Genomic DNA, 22969 nt, shown 5'->3' on the forward strand with positions numbered 1-22969 from the left:
AAAAAAAAAAAATTATTTCGCTGCGTTGTCGACTCAATTCGAAAACGTTTTCTTACTAGAAAATGTAAGTGAAATTTTTTAAATATACTCAGTCCTTTTTAAGATTTTCACATGTGAAGACGTGCAATCACTTATATTGTTTTTAAAAGTATAAACTTAAAAAAAAAGAAGGTGCAAAATTGTGACTACAGCAAAATTAAATTTTATTTGTTAAAATAATAAAATTAATACGAGGACAATTGCTGCAAAAATAAATTAATAATTGCGCAAATATTAAAAATTAATTACTCTTGGAACTGAATAGTGACAGTGAATGTTTAATTTAATTTTAATTGCAAAATCTAATAACAATTAGCAAAGAACAATAATTATTGTGCACTTTAAAAGAATTTCAGTACACATGATCGGCAAAGACACCCGTTAGCATCGACGTTTTTGTCATTGCGCGTTTCATTATTGTTGTTTTTTTAATTTTTTTTTTTTTAATTTTTTTTTTTTTAATTTTTTTTTTTTTTTTCAAATTTTTATTTTGTTTTGAAAACGTGACGTTTAATTTGTTCTAATAACTCTGCCTCGAGAGTACTTTTTTAACTCAAATTTTACAAGAAATTGAAATCTGTTGTGTTGTACATTTTTTTTTCATCTCTAAACTGAATCATCAATTTATATATATATCTAAAATTGTTCAGTTGCTTGCAATTTGTGGAAATCGAAATTTACTTAATATTTTCTTTGGGTTTTTCTTCGTTCTTTCCGATTGGTTTTGGTAAGTACCTACGTTGTGCAATTATTTATTTATTTAACTTTCAGCAAAGTGTATAAATTATATTCCTTTCTTTGTTTTTACAATAAAAATGCTTTGATATAAAAACAAATAAAATTAATATTTCTGCGTAAAAGTATAATAAAAATATTTTCGTATTTTTTTTATTTTGTATTATATTTAAAACAAAGAGATTTGCTTTCATTGTTATAATAAATAAAATAGGCTTTCTAAGCATTTATGTTTACTTATTGTTTATAATATATGTAAATAATTTTTTTTTTTTTTTTGTAAATTACAGATTTTTATTGTTTACGTCTTTAAAATTTACAATTACAGTAGACAAAAAACAAAACTATTAATTATTCGTTTAATTTCAAATTTTATTTGCAATAACTGACTTACCTTCAAGCAGCAACGCATTTACAGAAGAAACTTTTAGCGCTCGTAGTTTTATAATTATATCACTTCACTTAAATTGTGTCTTAAGTTAAAGTATAATATTATCCTATTTATGTTTATAATTACACTTGCACAATTACTTTCTTTTGTATTCTATTTTATTTATTTAAATTGCACAAAATTTTCCGTTTAAAAATTAACGTCTTTTCAACTTGCGTAATTCGGCTTTGACTCGGCAATGTTCGTTATGTTAACCGTTGACTACGATTATTTGCTTAACTTTTCTTCGTTTAAAAAACAGAGTTACCAAACAGGATAAAATAATGAAAGATGTTCATTTAATTTCCTTAAAAATATTGTAAAACAAAATTTTACCAATATAAGGATATAATTTACTGCTTGAAGCGTATGTTACTTTCTTAAAATTTTTTTTCATAAATTGTATTTTAAATATTTTTGACTAAATAAAATATTAAAAAAAAGTTTTTAATGATATTTTGGTTACAATATGAGTTTTGTATAGTTTTTTATATATATTTACTTATAAAATCAATAAAAATATTTCCCCTTATCACAATATATACTAATTTGCTTCAAAAGCTAGGTAAGAGTTAAGTTAATCAATCTGACTTGATTTGTATAGGTTTATCTACAGATATGTCGCTTTATGACTGTATATAAAATCAATTTCTTTTTTAAAATTTTTTTGTTTTTTTAAATTTTTTAATGCTTATAGTTTGAATTAAAAATTATATTTAAAATTTTTTTAAAATTTAATTTTATAATTTTTATGTATATGCTTTACTTAACCATTTATATTTAACTCTAATATTACTCACGAAGTATCTCAAAATATACAACAGAAAAATTGCTTAAATTTTAGTAGAATAATGCTTATATTTTCATGGCTTGAATCAGGTATTTTATTAATTCAGTTGCAATTTTAATCTTTTATCATATTACTTTGGTCTCATTTAGGCAGTTTTGCTCATTAAGACCATTAATTAGGATAATTTCCCACACAAAGAGCTTTCATGTAAATAACCTCATTATAAATAAATCAACTCATTTAAGGCGAAAAATGTCGAATGCAATTCTTAAAAATAAATTTTCTGCAAAGCAAATTACCAATATTTGAAATATTTGTCAAATTTTATATGTAAAATATAAACAAACAAGATATTTCACATATATAAATTAGCTTATGAAATAAAGCTTGAAATTGAAATGACTATATCTTAATTTCATTAATACAATTAATTTTACTTGCAGTGAAAACATGATACAAGTAAAATGTATTAAAATTGTTTATTAAAATAATTGATAATTATTATTATTATTAAAGTAATTGATTCAATTTTATTATTGAATATTACAATATCTTGTAAGGCTGTTTGCGAGTTCGAGTAAATTGAGGTAAAGTGACTTGAAATTTTAAATTGGTGTGTAGCAACTCACGCAGAGAAACTACGCATTCTCATAATCTTCACTGCAGATGTTGTGGTAACCCGCAGGAGAAAGAAACCATAATACATCTTTTCTATGAATACCTGGGCTTAGCGTCCAGAATATATCGATTCTTAGGAAGATACTTTCTTTATAGTTTATCGGACTGTCCATCGGTGAAGATGAAAAACCTATTAAATTATCTAAATTCGGCGGAATGGATTTAGACTCTTCTATACTAGGGTTCTTACTAGGAATGTGGTAGCAAAACGGCGAAAAATCGCTAATTGATGTACATGGAAGTTGTCTAATGGCTTGCCACTGCAAAAACTAACATATATATACATATATATATTGAAAACTGGCAGTAATGATTTGAATCTATGACACATTTTCCTGGTTATGACTGTTAAAAGTGTAAAATTACCATGACTATCATATAGCTATCATATAGCTATGATATAGCTTTCTATAAGCTATTGCACTTAAATGATCTATTTGTATTTATTTCTTTTTTACATATAGATTTTTTTATCTGGTCTTCTTAAATCTTATCTTTAAAATTAATTCAAAGAAATATTTTATTTTTAACAAATTATTTGGTAGCTTGAAAAATTATTTTTATAATTATAAAATACAAATTTTTAGTATTTGTTTTTATAAAATAAATGCTTGGAATTTGAAATCTTTGAATTTTTTAGCAAATAATTTTAACTCGCCCATATTTCGTCTTTCAATTGTTAAAACCATATATCGAAAATAAATCATTTTCAATTTATTAAATATTCCCGAAGCAACACTTGTTTAAATATTCGTTCATTAACCATTATAATAATTATAAATATTTTTTGTTATAATTATTATTAAGTCTTTGATATTCTGACATTTTAAAAATAAATGTAAATTTTCTTTAAAAATTTTCCGAAGCGTATAAAGATGAAAATCGCGCAAATAGACCAACACTGCAGTAGCCTTAGGAAATTGTTGTTGTTCTTATGTGTGAGCCAATTAAATTTACGTTGTAAATACGTAAATGTGTAAAAATGTTAACGTATTTATGTATAAGAAATCAATGTCAAACGTAAGTACAACAAATTATGTGTTAATAATATTCTTAAGATATCCAAAACGTCGTACACACGAGTGCATACGGGTATACATGGGTACACAGACGATCAAGACAAAGAAACACTAACAAAGGATTTGTAGAAAACTTCCTGCTCGGCAACTACGTCTACGACTTTTTTATAAACAAAATTTAAACAAAATGTTAACAAAATAATCGAGTGCATAAATATATTGACTTCTAAAGGATTTTTATCCTTTTTTCTTACGTTTAACAAATAAACTTTGCAATGTTAACAAATAAATTGTTTACAATACAAAGTAAATAAAACAATCATGTGCATTGATCGATCGTTGGTTGAGTTGGTCGATTGAAGCGTTCAATATGCGCTGTAGTTCTTCGTATCATCGGAAGGTACAAGTACAGAACATAAATACCGAATTACATATAATCTATTTAAGAAATAAGCCCAGCATGTGGTATTTGAGTTTTTTTTAGTGCTGAGAGTTTTAATGTTAGTTTGTGGTAATGTTTAACAGTTAGTGGCATTGGATAATATTATTCAATCTTATGGCATTGTAAAACATTGTTTATTTTTGTTCTAATTTTGAAGCATGGTGTATATGAAGAAACCAGTCATTTAAATTCTACCCCAACGGAAATATTTCATCAAAATAAAATACCGCATTGCATGGCTAAATCTGCCACCATAAAATTCACAAATATATGAAAAAATCAAACTATCGACAAATTTACACAGGTTCGGTAGAATTTTGGATATACCGCAGGCTATTAAGATTGATATGGATTGTTTCTACAACCAAAACTGCCACCAAAAATTCAAAAATATATGAAAAGATACAATCATCGACAAATTTTTATAGCTTCACTTGAATTTTAAGTGTATCGAAGGCTATTTATTATATGTAGTATGTTTCCACTGCTTACTTAGTAAGTGTAACTTACTTAGTAAATTTCGTTAATCATACAAAGAGCTTCTGTACTTTTTAATTTACTTAAAGATAAAGTAAGGAAAATTACCAAAATTTGAAATATGACTATATGTTTTATATATTAAATATAAACAAACAACAACAGAGCTGTAAACAAATGTACTGAAAAAGTAAAAATTTATTAAAATCCTTGTTTTTATTAAGGAAATATGTAATGGATACATAAAATATGTATAGATATATATAAACACCTTAATATACTATTTATATATTTATTTTTTGTGTGATATATTATTAAGTAAAGTTTATTTAAACAAACAGAAGCTGTCGTAAGACTTCCTAGAACTGTCTGACACATAAAGGCTCTTTCACACGCAATAAGTAACTTTTGTTAATAGAAACGACTTAATATACCATTTACATATTTAATTTTTTGTGTGATATATTATTAAGTGAAGTTTATTTAAACAAACAGAAGCTGTCTTAGGACTTTCAAAGAACTTTCTAATACATAAATGCAAAAAGTAACTTTTGTTAATAGAAACCACAAAATCTTAAAGTTACTTCAGTAACTCACTAAGTAAGCAGTAGAAACATACTATTTGAAATGTTATGGACTGCTACCACAACCAAAGCTGCCATCATAAAATTCATAAATATATATAATATTAAAAAATATTATATATGAAATATTAAACAGTTTCAGTTGAATTTTAGTCTCAAGACCAACATATCTATGCTTGATATATTGGTTTTCATCAATACATATCTAACTTTTTTCGGTCATGTAGTGAAACAATCAAAACAACTGATTGTAGAATATAAAATGAATAGAATTTAAAGTCAAAAGTAATCACTTATACTCAACAGATATACCAATTGCAATCTTTGCCTAGAAAAAGCATTATCATGGCAGCGTGGATATTTGGCTTTGGCATCGTTGTTGTAACCGATACCAACCTGAAAAAAGAACTCATAAAAAGATGACGAAACTCTGCTCAAAAAGAGGGGTTGCTAAGAGCAATATAATATAAAGTAAAAATAAGGAAATGAAATAGTAGAAAATGTTGAAGCCAACATTGAATTCCTTCCTTTAGAAAAAGGAACGAACTTCATCATTTCAATGTAGCGGAACCATTATCCTAATAATAATTTTATTTTAGATCAAGTTGTAGCTTATATTTAAGTAGAGATGAGTTACATTAAAAATATTTATATGAATATTAATACGAAAAATTAATTGAAGGTGGATTGAGGATTTGATTTGCTATTGGATAAATGTATTTTACGTGAGAGCTTATTGTGTGTATATCCTGACTGTAATTTAGCAAAAACAGTTTATGCTGCGCAAGGGAGATTTGTTTTCTCATCAGAAATTATAAGTTAAGGCCTGTTGAGAACGTTGATGTGACTTTGGTGTTAATTTGGATTACTAGGCTTAGCAATATTTTTTAATTTTTATCAACAATAACAATTAGAAACAAAATAACTTATATGAAACAATATGACTCCATATATAAGATATATCTCCATATCTTATCTTAACTGTAATTATGCTAAGACAGTTTTTGCTGCGTTAGTGAGATGTGTTTTATCAGAAATTATAAATTAGTGACTGTTCAGAATCTTGATGTGGCTTTGATATTGATTTGACTAACCGCGCTTAGCAATATTTTCTATTTTTTATCAACAGTAAACAATTAGAAATAAAATACCTTATCTTCATATAAGATATATCTTCATATTTTATCTTCTTTCAATTAGATAATTCAGCGAACCTAATTATTTTGTATCACACCTAATTAATTTTTTGAATAAATAATATGCCTGGACACCTATTTGAAAAAAATTCTATAATTTTAATTTAATAAGTCAATACCAATTTAAATCAACTATAATATAATCCATTACAATTATAAATGAAATAAAATTAACCAATATATTTCGAATATATAATGTATTAATTAATTTAAAATTAATACTTATTTTTAATTTTATGTTAGAAAATAATTAATTATCAAAATGTCACTTAAGCACACAATTTCGATATGACATCGAAAATTTTGTCAACAACAGCAAAAATAGACTTTGAAAAATATCGCCACATGTTTGATGTACTTGTACTCTTATACTAAGTACGAGAACTACATTATATACATTCTAGTATATATCGGTTCTCTAATTGAACATGGGGTATATGCACTAAATTCAAAAGACACATTCAAACAGGTATGAAAAATTATATGTTAAAAATACACGATGAAAGGAAAATAAGATACACGGCATTTAAGTGAAAATATGTTTTTACATTTCTAATTTTAAATCCACTTTGATAATTGTACATAACACTTAGAGAATGTTCACATTTTCACGTGAACTATAATTGAAGCGTACAGTTCACTTTTAATGTGAGTTGGCACTACAATCGTGTGTTGAGGCGGGGGATATTCTTAAGTCAAAAAAGTCAACGTTCCTATGGGAACTCGGAATATATTAAAGAATCTGTAGAATAATTCGAACAACTAAATCTTAAAAAATTTTAAAAAATCCTATATTTTATTGATACTTTACATACATATATATAATATGTTACATTAAAATTATTTTAACAAAAACATATTTCAATTAATAATGGCAGCCTTGCCAAATTTTTAGACTTAAAAATATTATAAATCAATGAAAATCTTTTCAATTTATTTCTTTAAATCAATATAAACTTGTTCTGATAAATAAATTTCATGTAATTCTAGTGTAATGTAACAGGAATTATATTTATTAATAATGCTCTAATCATATTATAGCAGTACTTATAGAAACATGTTCTAAACATGTTAACTTGAATATATATATAAGGATTCATGACTATAAGAAATAAGCTCTATAATGTCTTTCATTAAAGAAATCTGACTTGGAGAAACACTTTGATTCGACTAGGGGGCACAATGGATCCTTTAGGTCGCAATGCACGATCCCTTCTTTTAATAATTAAATTTAAATTTGAACAGCTATTTGAACAAATTGTTCTAATAATCCGATTTTGCTATGAAATATGACTTATAATATTATCTGAATAATTTTATGAAGAGCATATAAAATAATAAATATAAGTTCTCTTTGAACCATTAGCTTTCATCCGGTTTTTATTTATAACAAATGACGTTGGAGAATATTATTAATACGAATATTCACAGGGAAATTAGTCAATTTTCTTCTTGTTGTTTAGATTAATACAATATAGTATATGGATATATCTATCTATAACTTTCTTAATTTATTTCGACTATATTAATTATATTATGTTTATATATTGTACAATTTCAAAGTATTGAGTTTTGATCTATCTATACAAGTATATTTAAAAGCATTTATAGTATAAATAAAAAATATATATAGTATATATATACATATACATATATGGTTACTATCTGTAATTGTATTCAGTCATATTGTAAATACATAAAATGTTTAATTATATGTTGTTTGATTTAAAAACATATATATTTATTTATTTTGATTTAAATACATTATTGCACAATACACATATATATTATTTATTGATTCATAATTAAGTAAATATTTAATATATTCTGTAATCATTTTAATATTTAAATTATAAACAAATTTTTACCAATTCAAATATTTAAAAATCATTTATATATCTTCTCAAAATTTTCATAGAATTGTTTACTTAAATTTTTGTTCTCTTAGCTCTCTCACTTCAAAATTAAATTAAAAATTTTTATTTGGCCTCAATTTATATTTACAATGAATTATGATTTCGTGAAAAGCACCAAAAAGAGTGACGCACATTTTTGAATTTAGCAGGTTGTTTCACCTTTTTCTGTTCCCCTTACCCTTGAGTGAAAATTAAGTACACGTCATTTTCACATCACACGGAATTCACTCGGACATTATGATCAATTCGCGTGAACGGCAAATCACTGAGCCCAAGTAATTTTTTTTTCGTTCTTATTTTATTTTCATGTTGAGATATAAAACATTTGCTTGACGAATTTGTGCCAAATAGATTATATTTTTGTTTGTTTATAATAAATTAAAATTTATATACTTTTGATTGAAGTGCACATTGTTAAGATAATGAGCCATAGTACAAAAACAAAGATTAATTAAACTATTCAAAAAAAATTTAATTAAATTGAAGAATATTATGTGAAATGGTGTCCTAAATATTAATTTATCCTTTAAGCTAGTTTGGGATTTCTCTTAAAGCTTGCCTTCATAAATTACTTTAATTTTTCTAGATGCTCAACAAGTCGTTAAGGCTATATATGGTATATATATAATATAATTGACCTACAGGAGTTAGCACCTAGAATAATTAGAACAATGTGTTGTAAAATATACATCATTTCTACATCATCTTTATGTCCGATATTTATACCACATGTGGTGAAACCAAAGATTAATATAGCTAATTATATTATAATAATATCAGAAAATAAGCCAATCAGTAAAAATTGTACCAAAAAGTAATAAGGGAGAACAAGAAGAGCATACAGGATAATCAGATCAATAGATACAGATAATAATGACTTATATAAAATAGACATAAAAAACTAAAAATAAAAAGCTAAGAACCTTAAAGTATGGGTATCGTACAAGTTTTCGGTTCTTCAAAAATTCGCGCAAAGTTTTAAGAATCTTAGACTTATCTGACAGTATATTTTTTATATATATTGTTTATATATTGTTTATGTAGGCAACCACTTCAAAAAATCCAAGCGTACTTTTTCTTTGAAATAAGTCGCCAAATTCTATAAAATCACGAAATAATTAAGAGACTAAAAAATTCAATTCTTGATACGAACACATACTATACAGTAGATTTACATAATTGAACATTCCAAAAAGTATTGTACAGTCTACTCTACATTACCTTGTAATGTACCTTGTACTACGGTCTTTTTTATTTAATGGTGCCAATACTAAAACCGATAGTGCAAAAATATGTGTAATTAAATATAACATGCTTATACATCAAAGCTATAATCGTTCACGAGAAGATTGATTAATTGGTTGAGTAGTTTACTGGCAGATATACTATTCCACTTCTCATAATAAACCGTTATAATACTACATTCTTCACAAGAGCCCTTATAGGTAAAATAGTTTCATCTCATACCGTTTATGTAGCTGAAAGGATATTTTATTCCTACTGATAAGCTGTCTGACTATCAAGAAATGAGTTCTTTTAAAATCTGTTTCTTTTGTTAACCCAAATTGGGTCATAGAAAAAGTAATTCATTATCACTTCTCAACTTTTACAATAAGTGGTAAAAAAAAGACTCAGATCATTCAATGTTAGATAGTCACACAATATTGAAGATTTTTGAGGTTGTGACTAACCAAATAAAAAATATCCACATCAACTCGAAAAACGCTAATAGATCATGCTAAAACTGTAAACCATGAGACATTGTTTATCTTATAGAATTCTCATTTATAAGTCACAGAAAACCAAACCGAAACGAACTGAAACCTAATGAGATGAGGTTAATGAGATATGTTAAGTTAGGTTACACAATAGTTCACCACAACCAACACACTAAAACCATTTACTGCCCATGTACATTAGATCTATTCCCTCCTAATTTAGTATTGATGTTATAATAGCATCATCGTTTTTTTTGAAGAAATCTGGAAATATAGCATTTACTCATGGATTTCTATTAGGAAATGTTCACTTGCTACTTCTACTCGTACAGTCACAAAAGTATGACTAAATCTATAAAATTAATTTGAATGTCTTTTATTTCGACTATATGAATATGATATTTTTGCTGACAACTTCTTCGTCCTATTTTGCATTGATTTCCCGAGCTGCTTATTACCTAATTTAGTTATATTAAAGGACTCCTTTTTGCTGATGAATATCTGTGGTAGCTTAGTTTTACGAAATATTACTGTGCGAATGAGGTGCTGTTTTACTTTCTCAATAATAGACTGATTCTGGAAATTTTATTTTAGGCTAACTATCCAGAAATTTACAAATATTTCGAAGCTTTTCCATATCTATTTTGCTGTTTCATCTCTTTCTATATCTCCAGGTTTGATTATATTGTAATTGTTATGAATTCAGACATTAATGTTTAATCTCAGGTCGCCAGAGAAGATAGTTCGATGCGGTATTTAATTTAAATCCATATAGATTTTGTGGTCATATTCTGACAGAATAATAAGTACAAATTAATACACTCAATTAATGAAATATACAATTTACAATATATTGAGTTTTAAAACTACAGATAATAGTAACGAAGAACTAATACCAAGCCTTGCACTGAAGTATTTTTTGCTAGCAATTTATTTTTATAATTTAAATTAATTAAATATTAATATAAAAAAATTGATATTATCTGATAGTAATATTGAATTTTCAAAAAATATTAATGTGTTCAACTTTTTGATTTCCAGCTTCAATAGCCGAAATTTCAACATGACTAAAGAACAGGAAACCACAATTCCAGAGGAATTATATAATTTGACACAATTAGCCGAGGTCACATTAGCTGCTGGACGTTTGAGTACAACAAATGCCAGTGAAATAAAAGATTATATCAATAGCAATAAAAAATCTGAATGTATGATAAGTATGGATTATGAAGTACTTAATATACCATTAAAGAAACAATGGCACAGCAACAAACCAGATGTGGAGTGCTCTCTATCTACTGATGAAGAAAATCCTGTATTGCAAAATAACATCTGGAAACAAAATAATAATGATACAATTACAAAAACAAATGATTTTGAAAATATCAACAATAACGTAAATGAAGATCTAAATATTTTGCAAAGCAGTAATATTTCATCAGCAATAACAACTGAAACAGAAAAATCAACAATCAAAACATTTTACTCATCATCGGATGATGACTCAAACTATTACAGTCATAAAGTATTTGATCGAAAAAAATTACGTCGTTCCACGATTTCAGATAATTCTCGTTATGATGAACATTCATGTAGTAGCATACCTAGCTGTAGTGGCGATGAGCATTTCTCTGGAGCAACTGTAGAAAAATTTAATAGTACTGATAAATTTACAAGTAATTACACAGATTCTGGAGGTTCTACAATAAGTTTACTTGATGATGAACATATATGCCCTGAATGCGGTAAAAAATATTCGACATCGTCCAACTTAGCTAGGCACCGACAAACCCATAGGTAAGTGTTCAGAAAGCTTATGTATAAGATATAAACAATTCTTATTTAGTAATTTCACAAAATACAAATGTTTTTTACAATATATAAAATTTGGTACACTAAGTTAGAAAATGCATTATATTATACATATTATTTATCTATACATTACTATGTGTACAGACATGGTTGTCACCAAGGAGGGAAAATACTCACCCTCCACCCTAATAGTATACTCAATTGTATAAAGCATATTTAATAAATCAAAATCTGGATTAATATATAATTTGTTTATAAATGTATATGTATTTGTCATTTGTAATTGGTATTGTAAAAGTATTTATATACATTTAAAATTAAAATTATTAAAAAATATCTTATCATAACCCAGAGAAGAATATAGACTCCAGGAAAGCGTTCTTTCACCGATTCTTTTTAACCTATACCATATATGTCCAAACTCTCAGACGCCTCTGAGGGAGTCAGAATGCAGATGACTTCAAATGATGATAATGACAGAAACCTTCACCTATCACTAAATAAATCCTCCGACCCCGTTTTTACCTTCTGGACTAAAGAGGTCCAAAAATATCGGTCAAATCAAGATTCCAAAAACCACAAAACCCAAAATCCTAGGTGTCGTGCGCAATAGCATGTCGACCTTTTCTGCATGGTTTCATACGCAATAGCATGTCGACATTTTCAACACATGCCTCAGCTATCTGCAGTCGGTTGAAATACTCCAATTACGTTTTTAAAACTTAAAGACAAAGAAACCTTAATGAACACATACACATCAATAGGACTTCCTATTACAATATATACTGCTCCAGTATGGACCCCACAACTCTGCGTAATGCAATGGACTAACATCTAATCATGCTAAAACACGGCATTACGGATTGTAACTGCCTGTTATCGCATGTCGTATGTTGACCATCTTTATGCAGAATCTTCATGTAATGAACGTACAACCCTTCACACAGATGAAATATCTTCTTCGAGACCAGTATTAACTCACAACAAGATTCTCAAAATGCCACCACCTAACTTCTTTCAGGAAGAACGACTTCCCCCTCGTGCAACAGGAACTATCCTAGATCAAACCAAGTGCTAAACGATTACTTGTCACGCATAAACATTTTTTTTCCTTATATGTGTCCAAACTGCAGCTGTACCACCTATGACGTCGCCCATATGTTCTTTACCCCACTGCACACACAAACCTCTGTCCAATTGGCTTTTGAATCTACCCCCTTAAAGTGGCCAAGTTTTTCCGTCTGGGTCTGAGTTTATTTCAATTTAAATCCCACTCATCCACCATCCACTCATTTTCTGTTATTGTTCTCTTCTCTACCTTCAACCCTTCATATCCTAACCCACGTATTCGTCTTGTAAAACCTTTCATGGTATCTGCTTTTAGGTTAGAATACAATAACAACTATAGACTATAATCGAAATAGCAATATATTAATTTCAAATCAAATTTAAAAAATTGCATATTATTTAACACTGATCAATTAGCGCTTATAAATATATAAAAATAAAGTGTGGCCACTAAAACATTTATACTTTTTTTTGATATTATAAATAAAATAAACCATATAATAATTAATCAATTTTTATTTATTATATTCACTATATTTAATTTGTTAGGTCAATCATGGATAAAAAGGCGCGTCGATGTCCCTTCTGTGAAAAGGTTTATGTATCTATGCCAGCATTTTCAATGCATGTCCGCACACACAATCAAGGTTGTGAGTGTCAATACTGCGGTAAATGTTTTTCCCGACCATGGCTACTGCAGGGTCATATAAGAACTCATACAGGTTTGTTAATATATTACACTCATTGATTTGAAATAAGTATATTAATATATAATATCTAAAAACATTTTAGGTGAGAAACCATTTAAGTGTAACGTCTGTAATAAAGCATTTGCTGATAAATCCAACCTACGTGCTCATATACAAACACACTCAAATACGAAACCGCATACTTGTCCACGATGCGGTAAAGCATTTGCACTGAAATCCTACCTTTATAAACATGAAGAATCGTCATGCATGAAAAATCATCAACGTAACGATAAAGAACCTCGTGTAAATCGTACTGTGACTACATCTGCTACTACACAATCCATAATAACCACAGGTTCAACAACAACATCACCGACTAAGTGTAATATCCTAAACGCCTCCAACAACACAGATTCTGCCAAATCAACTTTAGCTAATAAATTATTGCAAAAGGAGAAGGATCGTCAACAAGCTGCCATGGCTTATGCTACTATACCAATGACTTTCACAAATACGAATAATAATAATATAATTGCTGCTTCACTTAGTATAACCCCACAAATAGCGAACACTAATTTACAGATTATGGCTATACCTCATATAGATAATATTCCAACACAAATGACAAGTTTTCATTCAGAAAAGTCATATACAATGCTTAGCACTCCTATGTCTCAACAGGATTATGAACACTTTAGTCGTATTAGTGTCATACAACCTGCTGTTGCTGCCATTAAAGCTGAAGAGTTTGGAAGTGATAAACCTATTGTCACTAATTCTTCAGTACTCACCCCGCAAATGTCAGTACATTTTTACAATACTAATGTAAGTAACGAAACTCAGATCGAACCCGTCGATTTTTCACCAAAGAATAACTTTTCTCATTCTGCTAAGACAAGTCCATTCGAATTGACTGGAAATTATGCATTGGTTGCTTAATTGGTTATAAGCTTATTGGTTTCTTTAGTTTTTTGGTTTATTTAAAAAGACAAAATAAATTTATCTACATTAAATTTTTATTATTTTAAAACGAATAAAGCCAAAATGTACGAACTGTTATATTTGTAAATAATGGAAATATTGTAAAAAAAGATGAGTTTTTTATAATTTTAGATCTCAAGATTTTTAATTGTTGTATTTCCGTATATCATATGTAGTATATATAAAATATTAAATTACATATACCCAACATATAAACTCTTATTATGTTTGCACCTAATTTTTTAATTTTTCTACATATTTTTATATTTTTTTTAATAAATTATTAAAAATAATTATGTTTTAATTATAAAATCTTAAAAAAAAAAATATAATACAAAGCGAAATACAATTTATTATTTAACAAATATGCATAATATAAATTAAAACTTATTTACTTTAAGAAATTAACGATCACGAACAAACCAAATGATTTTACCAAAAAATTTTACCCAAGCCTTAGAATATAGCAAAACATGTGATAATACGTAGATCTGAAGAAGAGAACCAATTTATTTTCATAGTACTTAAGTAGTTTCCATTAATTTTCCTTCAACGAAAGTGAAAACTATAACGAATACTTACACATAATATGCATTGAATATACATATTAATAAACTTTTATATAAATATATATAGATATATACAATATATGTATATATATAAACATATGATATTGTATAGACTTTAAAACAGTATTTTATATAAACATTTTTCGAGCACGATTTTATGTATAGATTGTAGAGTTATTAACAAATATGTAGATAGGTATTCCAGTTATATTAGATAAAAGCACTTTTGAATATAATAAAATATACCATATAATAAATATATAAATTTAATATAATAAAATATATAAATATAAGCGCTTAATTTAAAATATGTTTCTTTTTTTTTTTAATATATAAATAATAATTACTTAAAAATGACAGCATAATTTTACTTACATAAATGTATATATATATATATATAGTTATATAGTATATATACATAAAACGAGAGTTTCTAGTCTTTTAGTATTTATGTACAAGCAATTCGAAATGTTAAAACATGGAATATGCCACAATTGTATAAATAACGAACTGATCAAAAGGCCATTATCAGTGCAATATATTGCGAAACTATAATTATTTGATTATTTATTTATATCTGTAATATTTTAAATTTATGAAATTTGTATATTTTGCACACAAAAATAGTATTTATTTATATTCACAATTATAAATAAAATTAAAATTTATTTAAATTAAGTTAATGTTTAAAATGTAGAAACAAAGCATTTTGTATAGTATTTTTAGTCTTTGTTTACAACGATATATACAGCGATTTATACCAAAGATACGATTCTTAGTTTTAAGTTGTTTAAAAAACAAAAAAAAATAAATAAAAACAAATAAATTTTTAAATGCATTATTATTTCATTTAACTTATTCGCTTACTATAATTAAACAGTACCCAAAAAAAAGTTTCATTTAAGCTAAATATTGGCAAAGACTTTTCTAGAAAAGCTAAATATTCAAGAGATCGTTAATTGTTGTTGGAATATTCAATAAATAGTTCTGGAAGATAAAGACGTTGTGTCTCGGCTTAAGAATTTATTTTAGCAGTAAAAATATTCTGAACATATTGATAATACCGATCAAATCAATCCTGACTTTGTTAGTATTCATGCGGAATTTAACATCCTTCTTGTCGAAAAGCGAAACAAGCTACTGTAAAAACATACGAGTTCATACAGAATTTAACATACTTCTTATTGAAATGCACTACCAACTACTGTCAAAACATTAACTATATTCGTGCTACACAGATAGACGTCTAAACGGCACCGTAGTGAATAAAAGCATCTAACTTTGTTGCATAAGTCGCACACTTTCTTCGTATCATGAATACATTGCCCCCAAAAGAAACGGAAATAACACCAGTAAGGCGGACTAAAGGCAACGGATATCCGCTCTCCATATCAAAGCAGTATCCTGTTCCAGAGCACGGTTGTCTTTGTTGCATAAGTCGCACACTTTCTTCGTATCATAAATACATCACCTCCAACAGAAACGAAAATAATAGTAAGGCCGACTAAAAGCAATGGATATCCGTTATCCATATCAAAGCAGTATCCTGTTCGAGAGAACGGTTGTCTAACTAAAACAAGATCATTCTTATGATGAAAGATGTTTCCTTCGTAAAACAAGAACTATCCTTGCTTAATTCAGATCACAATATAACCACGTGCTAAGCAATTACTTCTCAAGCATTATTGCGTCCTTTCCTAATTGGTGTCCTAACTAGAGCTCTACTTCAGAAGATATGGCCAAATAAACACAGAAATTTAAATCCAATTGATTCGTGACACTACCCCTTTTTAATAGCAATATTAATTCAAATGGACCCACGTTACATTAAACATCATAATTCTTGCTCATATCTTCACCTCTATTACTTCAATCCCATCCCGCCTATTTGTAGAGAGTCTTGTTAACCTCTTATACACTTTTTTCAGGTGGCTATTTAGCTATACATAAACGTGTTTGTCAACGTTTAAAAAGGACAAGACACTTGAAAAACAGACTCTGTTAAACTTGTATCAAAACTGCTAGTACCTTCTGCTCAAAAAGTACTCGAATTTTGTAAATAAAACACACAAATTTAAATTTTATTCCAATTTTATTTTATCTCCTTCAAAATATGCTCCTTCTGAAGCGATACACATATTCCAACGCTTAACCCAATCTTTCACACACGTTTCGTAGGCCCGTGAAGGTATGGCTTTTAGTTCCTTCATCGAATTCTCTTTTACCGATTCAATCGGGAACAGGAAAAAGTCGCACGGCACCAGATCTGGCGAATATGGTGCCTGAGTTTTGACAGTGGTGCCGTGTTTGGTCAAAAAATCAAGTACAACAAAAATTTTCCATAGTAAAAATCGCTAAATGCACTTGAGGTAATCTCACATTAACAGCTGCTGTAAACAAACTAAGTGACAGATGGCGCATATAGTCAAATTTGGACCATATGTCAAGAAAGGGTGTATCAACATAACAAAAAAAAATTTTTGATAAAGGTCTATTACTTAAGGAGTAGTTAACAAACAACAGAAGGTACAGAGCCAAAAGTGAAAAGTAACAAAAGTCCTAGTAAATCATAAACCCTCTAAAATTCTCTATTCCTCTTTAATAAAGTAAATGTGACCATTAAAACTAAAATTTAGCATAGTTTTGCTTGTTGGAACGATATGAGTACATGATTATATTTTTACACAAATGGAAATAAAGAATATCTGAAATGTACACTTACTTTTATGAATAATACAGGTAATAAAACTGTTAACGCATTTACATTCGTAAATAACACAAAGCTATACTTGTTTGATATTCCTACAAAATTGATTAATATAAACTTTATAATTAGATTTGGAACTTGTATATCTTCCATAACTGGTAGAACTGTAGATCTGTGAGAGAAGACTATAATGCAAAATAAAACTGAGAGGTGATGCGTACTTTGGTATACTAAAATGTTTTACTTTAAGAACTGGGAACACAGCAGCCTTAACTGTTCAAGCACCTTAAATTGTGTGACGAGGTACAACCTTAGCTACGAAGACAAGTAATAAGAATATCTCTCAACATTGGCAGAACAAGAAAGATAAAATGAAAGCGTGTTACACGATTAATTTCTTTGACGTAAATATCATGTAATGGCTCTATATTTGTTACTATCTAGCTTGATGGGATTTTTGTATGGAAGTGTAATAATGCCACGATATCAATGTCTCATCATCTTCTCTCTTCCAAATATTTTTGACAAGTTTTTTTGAATTTATCAATTATTTACCGCCACTCTTTATTAATCGACACTAATATTGTCACAACCTCTAGTCTGTTATTTTCAAGCTTTCTAAAATAGCTGCGAACTACTTCTAACGGTTCCACCATTTTACATACATATATGTATTTATATCTACTGTAGACATAATTTCAATTTGTTGATTGTTATTCATAATTGGATTTAGTTGTGTTATCTTTGTCGTCAAATTTAAACCGCTAGCATATTGTAAAGAATATACTAATTTATAAAGCGAAATGTAGTTTTATTCTAAGTGTGGACAAATTTAGCTTAGATTATATTTTAAAAAAATTTATGATTTTTAGTTTACAAAGAAAATGTGTATAGCTTTATTTCCACTAAATTTAATCGAACTAGTATTAACTGATTTGGTATACTTAGTATTCTATACCTATGTCTCAGTTTCTATCTCTTTGAGACACAGTACCATAGAACCTACAATCTACAAAGTTGTTCTAATTTTTCACCCTATTCCTAATATTCATTCATGATGTACTTTTCACCAATTTATTGTTTTTATTGTACTTACATCTATGTATATGCAATATTTATATTTTTAGAGCTTTGTATTTTGCTCTCCATTTATTTGTACCAAAAAAACATATTTTTCAATGCTAAATTAACAATATATGTTGAACATGTGATCATTGTGTTAGTATTCAAAATCCGTAACCCTAGAGAGTCTAAGCAAAAAAAATGATAATATTAATTTTTTAATGAGCATACTCTTTCCTCCGATAACCCTTGACCGTAAAATTCTAACGCAACATTTATTTTTAAATTTGCCATTATCTTATTTGGAATAATAAATTTGACAATTTTGCCAATTTTAGTCGGTTTACAATTTAAATAAAAAAAAATAAATCTTACATATAAAAATCATAGCTTCATACATAGAGACCCTTTACTTAAGAGAATTCTTATCAGTAAATTTATATGACAGGACGTTACAATCTATAATGAATGAATTGTTCCCATTAATTTATTCTACTCGTACTCATAAAACATTATTTTAAACGATCTTAATTCAAGGTTGTATGATCACTTAAAAAATTTATATGTTGTAAATTTTTTATAAATTTTTACGCATAAGTGATGAAACCCAAATTGATAATATCAAAAATTTAATTAAAAATACGGGCAAACCAATTTAATACAATATTTATACGACAGAATGAATGAATGTGCCATATCAAAACTATTAAAACTGGCAATGTTCCGATTATGCATTGTGAAAATTGATTTAGATTATTTTAAATTAAATTTTATTCAAATTGACTCGAGACATAAATATTCATCCAATTATTTGAAATCAAACTGTAGATCATAAAACCACTGTGCAATATAGAAATATTGACTTCCAAGAAATTTTTCGACAATATTTGCTGAAAAAAAACTCATTTTAAATTTAATTGTTTTTTAAAGAGGTTTTTTTCGAACAGTAGTGAACAACAACAACAAAAATTCATTTTATATTATTTTAATCAATTGAATTTTTGGCTGCCCATACAGCTGTTTCGAGTATTGCCAAATACCCATTATCAGTGGTCTTGGAAATAATTCTTGTATTTAATTATTCGTAAATAATTATTTTTGAGACTGCAAATACCAGGAATCAAACTCGGGTCCTGTTTTTTAATCAAAAAAATTTCTGTGTATAATTAACATAATCTAATTATCTATCTATATACGTACATGACATTTTAAAAAAAGAAAACTTTCAATATTTATTTTCAATCAATATTTATTTTATCACCTTCGTTATTAACGCCCCCTGTATAATGCAACTATGCTATCTCTTAACCACATAGCCTTCAGACCTTTCCGCGAATATTCTTCAAAATATTCAGTATGCAAAGTATAATTTGGAGAAGCAAGTTTGTTGCTTTTAAAGTATGTCTTGTGTTGTTTTATTACACTTCAGAAGGAAGTATTACTTTATTTCAGGTACTTATTTGCAATATTTACATTTAATGTTTCAACTATACATATGTTCGAAGCTGATTATGCCATAGGCCGTCTCATCAAATATATTACAACTATAATTGCGCTTGACATAATTCTTAAAATTTTATTCGTAAGCCAATTAAGATATAGCATTCAACGATTTTTTATAGCCCCAATTAGCTTAAAAGGGCTTACTAATGCCATTTGGATCAATAAATCAGAGGTAACTTTTCTTATCGTTATACTTATAGTGCAATTTTCATTTTTGATTGGTAAATCTCGCGTGAAATGTATAACACTCGAGATTAATTTATAACACTCTAGATATTTTGCCAGAGTAAACAAGATTACCCTCAAATTAATAGCTGTTTTTGATGACTTGACAAATAAAGTGTGTTGTAATTCGATATATTTATTTATGAAAAATATAAATACCTACTAACACTACTACAAAAATGTTAGATCACTTTAAAAATGTTTGATTGGGCAACAAAATTTGACAGATTGACATTTTACGTTCCTATAATGGTACGGATATAGTTGCCACATGACCACGAAAATTTTCTCAGTGAATTTACAAATCACTGTAAATGCCCCAAATAACGCTCTTTCGACAAATAAAATAAATAATGTCCAACTTTCGTATGGAAATGTCAGATGACATCTGACAACAATCAGTGTTGCCAAGGCTCAAAATATAAGTAGTGACCTCCGTAATTTTTATTGTAATCCATTAAATGACAATCGTTTAACTTCATATCAACTCTTTCTATAAAGTTGTAGCTATGGTTCTTCTTCTTTATTTGACAATTCGCTTTCGAATATTAGTGATCACATAATATAAAACTAAATTGTTTAAATTAGCTTTGAATAAACATAATTACAAATTTTTTACGATTTCTGTGTATTGCTCTCTGCATCAAGCTATATTCATGAGGCAGTCGATCTCTCGAACTGGGTCCATTAACGTATCTTTCACAGCCATGAAAATTGTTTCCTACCGATACCGCGTTTCCTTTCGATTTTTCCCTCAATAATCATTTGGTGTAGTTCATAATTTGAATTTCTCATAATATGGCCTAGGTAGACTCTTTTTCTTCTTTTTATAATTGCTTTACTAAACAAGGATATAATAAACGTATAACGCGTATAATTTTTTTTTTTTGCAGTTGGTTGAAAGCATCGAAAGCCACAGTGTGAAACTTGCACCCACTAAAACCACCTCCTAGGAATACGTAGAGAATACATTTCAAGCAAAGGACCATGCAGGTCTAGCGCTAGGAATCCCATTCCAGTATCAACGTTAGGTGTGGAGGGATTAATAAGTCGTAACATTTACATAGTTAATATATCTAAGCTTTAAAGTTTGGTTGGATACAATTGGGGGGAAGGGGTGAGCGTACTATTACTTAAGTTGAACCAACTTAAGATATGGAAACGTATATAATATTTTAGGTAATATTATTTATAACTTAGTACTTTCTTATAAAAAAATGATATAAAAACATATATTATTTTTAAATACAGATATCTAAGACTGTCTTTAATTGGTCTGTTAGACTAATTATGTGTCTTCTAAAATAAATGTATGATCAATAACTTAAAGCCGCACTAAATTGGAGCACGTTCGTAATTCCTTTCTTTAAAGTTTCCGACTTAAATGAAACTGACAATGTCGCCATTTAATTAAATAATTAAACAATATTTACACAATTTGTAATAAAAGCACGCCAGAAGCGCCACAAGACATGAAATATGGAAGAAAAAATGCCAGGGAAATACTGATTATTTCTAATTGAAAAAACTCATTTAAATAGTTTTTTTTTACAAAAAAAACAAAAAAAAATGCAATAAACAATAACAATTACGAAAAAGCTAAGAAAAAATTGACAATTGTGCGTATACTACAACAATTAAAAACAAAATTACTCGTATTTAAAATAAAATAATATAAAAATATTTACATTGATCACTTGAGAATTTTTAATGGAATCTATGAATCTATGAAAATGAACACAGGGACACTGTGCAATAGCAGACAGCGAGCAGTACGTAGCAAACAGACACAACGATCGATAGATAGATACGATAATGGCCAGAGTAATGGAGACGAGTCATTGATCATCGCTCAACAAACCAACAGTCGCAACAGTCGCAACAGTCGCAACATGCAAATGACATATACAACGGAACGTATCGACGTAGAGCGTATGGTGCGGCGCATAGCAGCTTCTATGGTAAAAAGCAATATGCTAAGTGCTAAATGTCTTGTTTTTATTGTTGCTGCAATTACAAGAATCAAACGAACCCGTTACATTATAAGAGCTTCAGTTGAATTTCCTACTCTACTAAAATGGGTCAAAAGTCTATGACAATTTAATGTTTTATAAGGCTGAGATACTTTTGCTTATGCTGCTTAGTACATATATTTGTCAAGTTGTTGTCTTCAATATACCCACATAAACAAATTACCATATAATATATTAAACGGCACTTACACACATATATATATAAACACAAATGTACATAGATTTTTAGCTTTTTAGAGATAAAGTGATACCCATAAGTCTGCTCCATATAAGTGTTCCATAACAAACATTTA

At 27.9% G+C, this 22969-nt stretch overlaps 1 protein-coding gene across 1 annotated transcript; it reads left to right on the forward strand.

Annotated features, from left to right (window-relative positions):
* Positions 1 to 255: 255 nt before the first annotated feature.
* On the forward strand, positions 256 to 14624 carry LOC119672282 (zinc finger protein 302). The gene is made up of 4 exons (XM_038083295.1): positions 256 to 766; positions 11066 to 11821; positions 13454 to 13626; positions 13697 to 14624. The coding sequence occupies exons 2-4, from the start codon at positions 11088 to 11090 to the stop codon at positions 14533 to 14535; spliced, it is 1746 nt and encodes a 581-aa protein (XP_037939223.1). The 5' UTR covers positions 256 to 766; positions 11066 to 11087; the 3' UTR covers positions 14536 to 14624.
* The last annotated feature ends 8345 nt before the right edge of the window (positions 14625 to 22969 follow it).

The sequence above is a fragment of the Teleopsis dalmanni genome, chromosome 1 (genome assembly GCF_002237135.1).
Source record: "Teleopsis dalmanni isolate 2A chromosome 1, ASM223713v2, whole genome shotgun sequence".
NCBI lineage: Eukaryota > Metazoa > Arthropoda > Insecta > Diptera > Diopsidae > Teleopsis > Teleopsis dalmanni.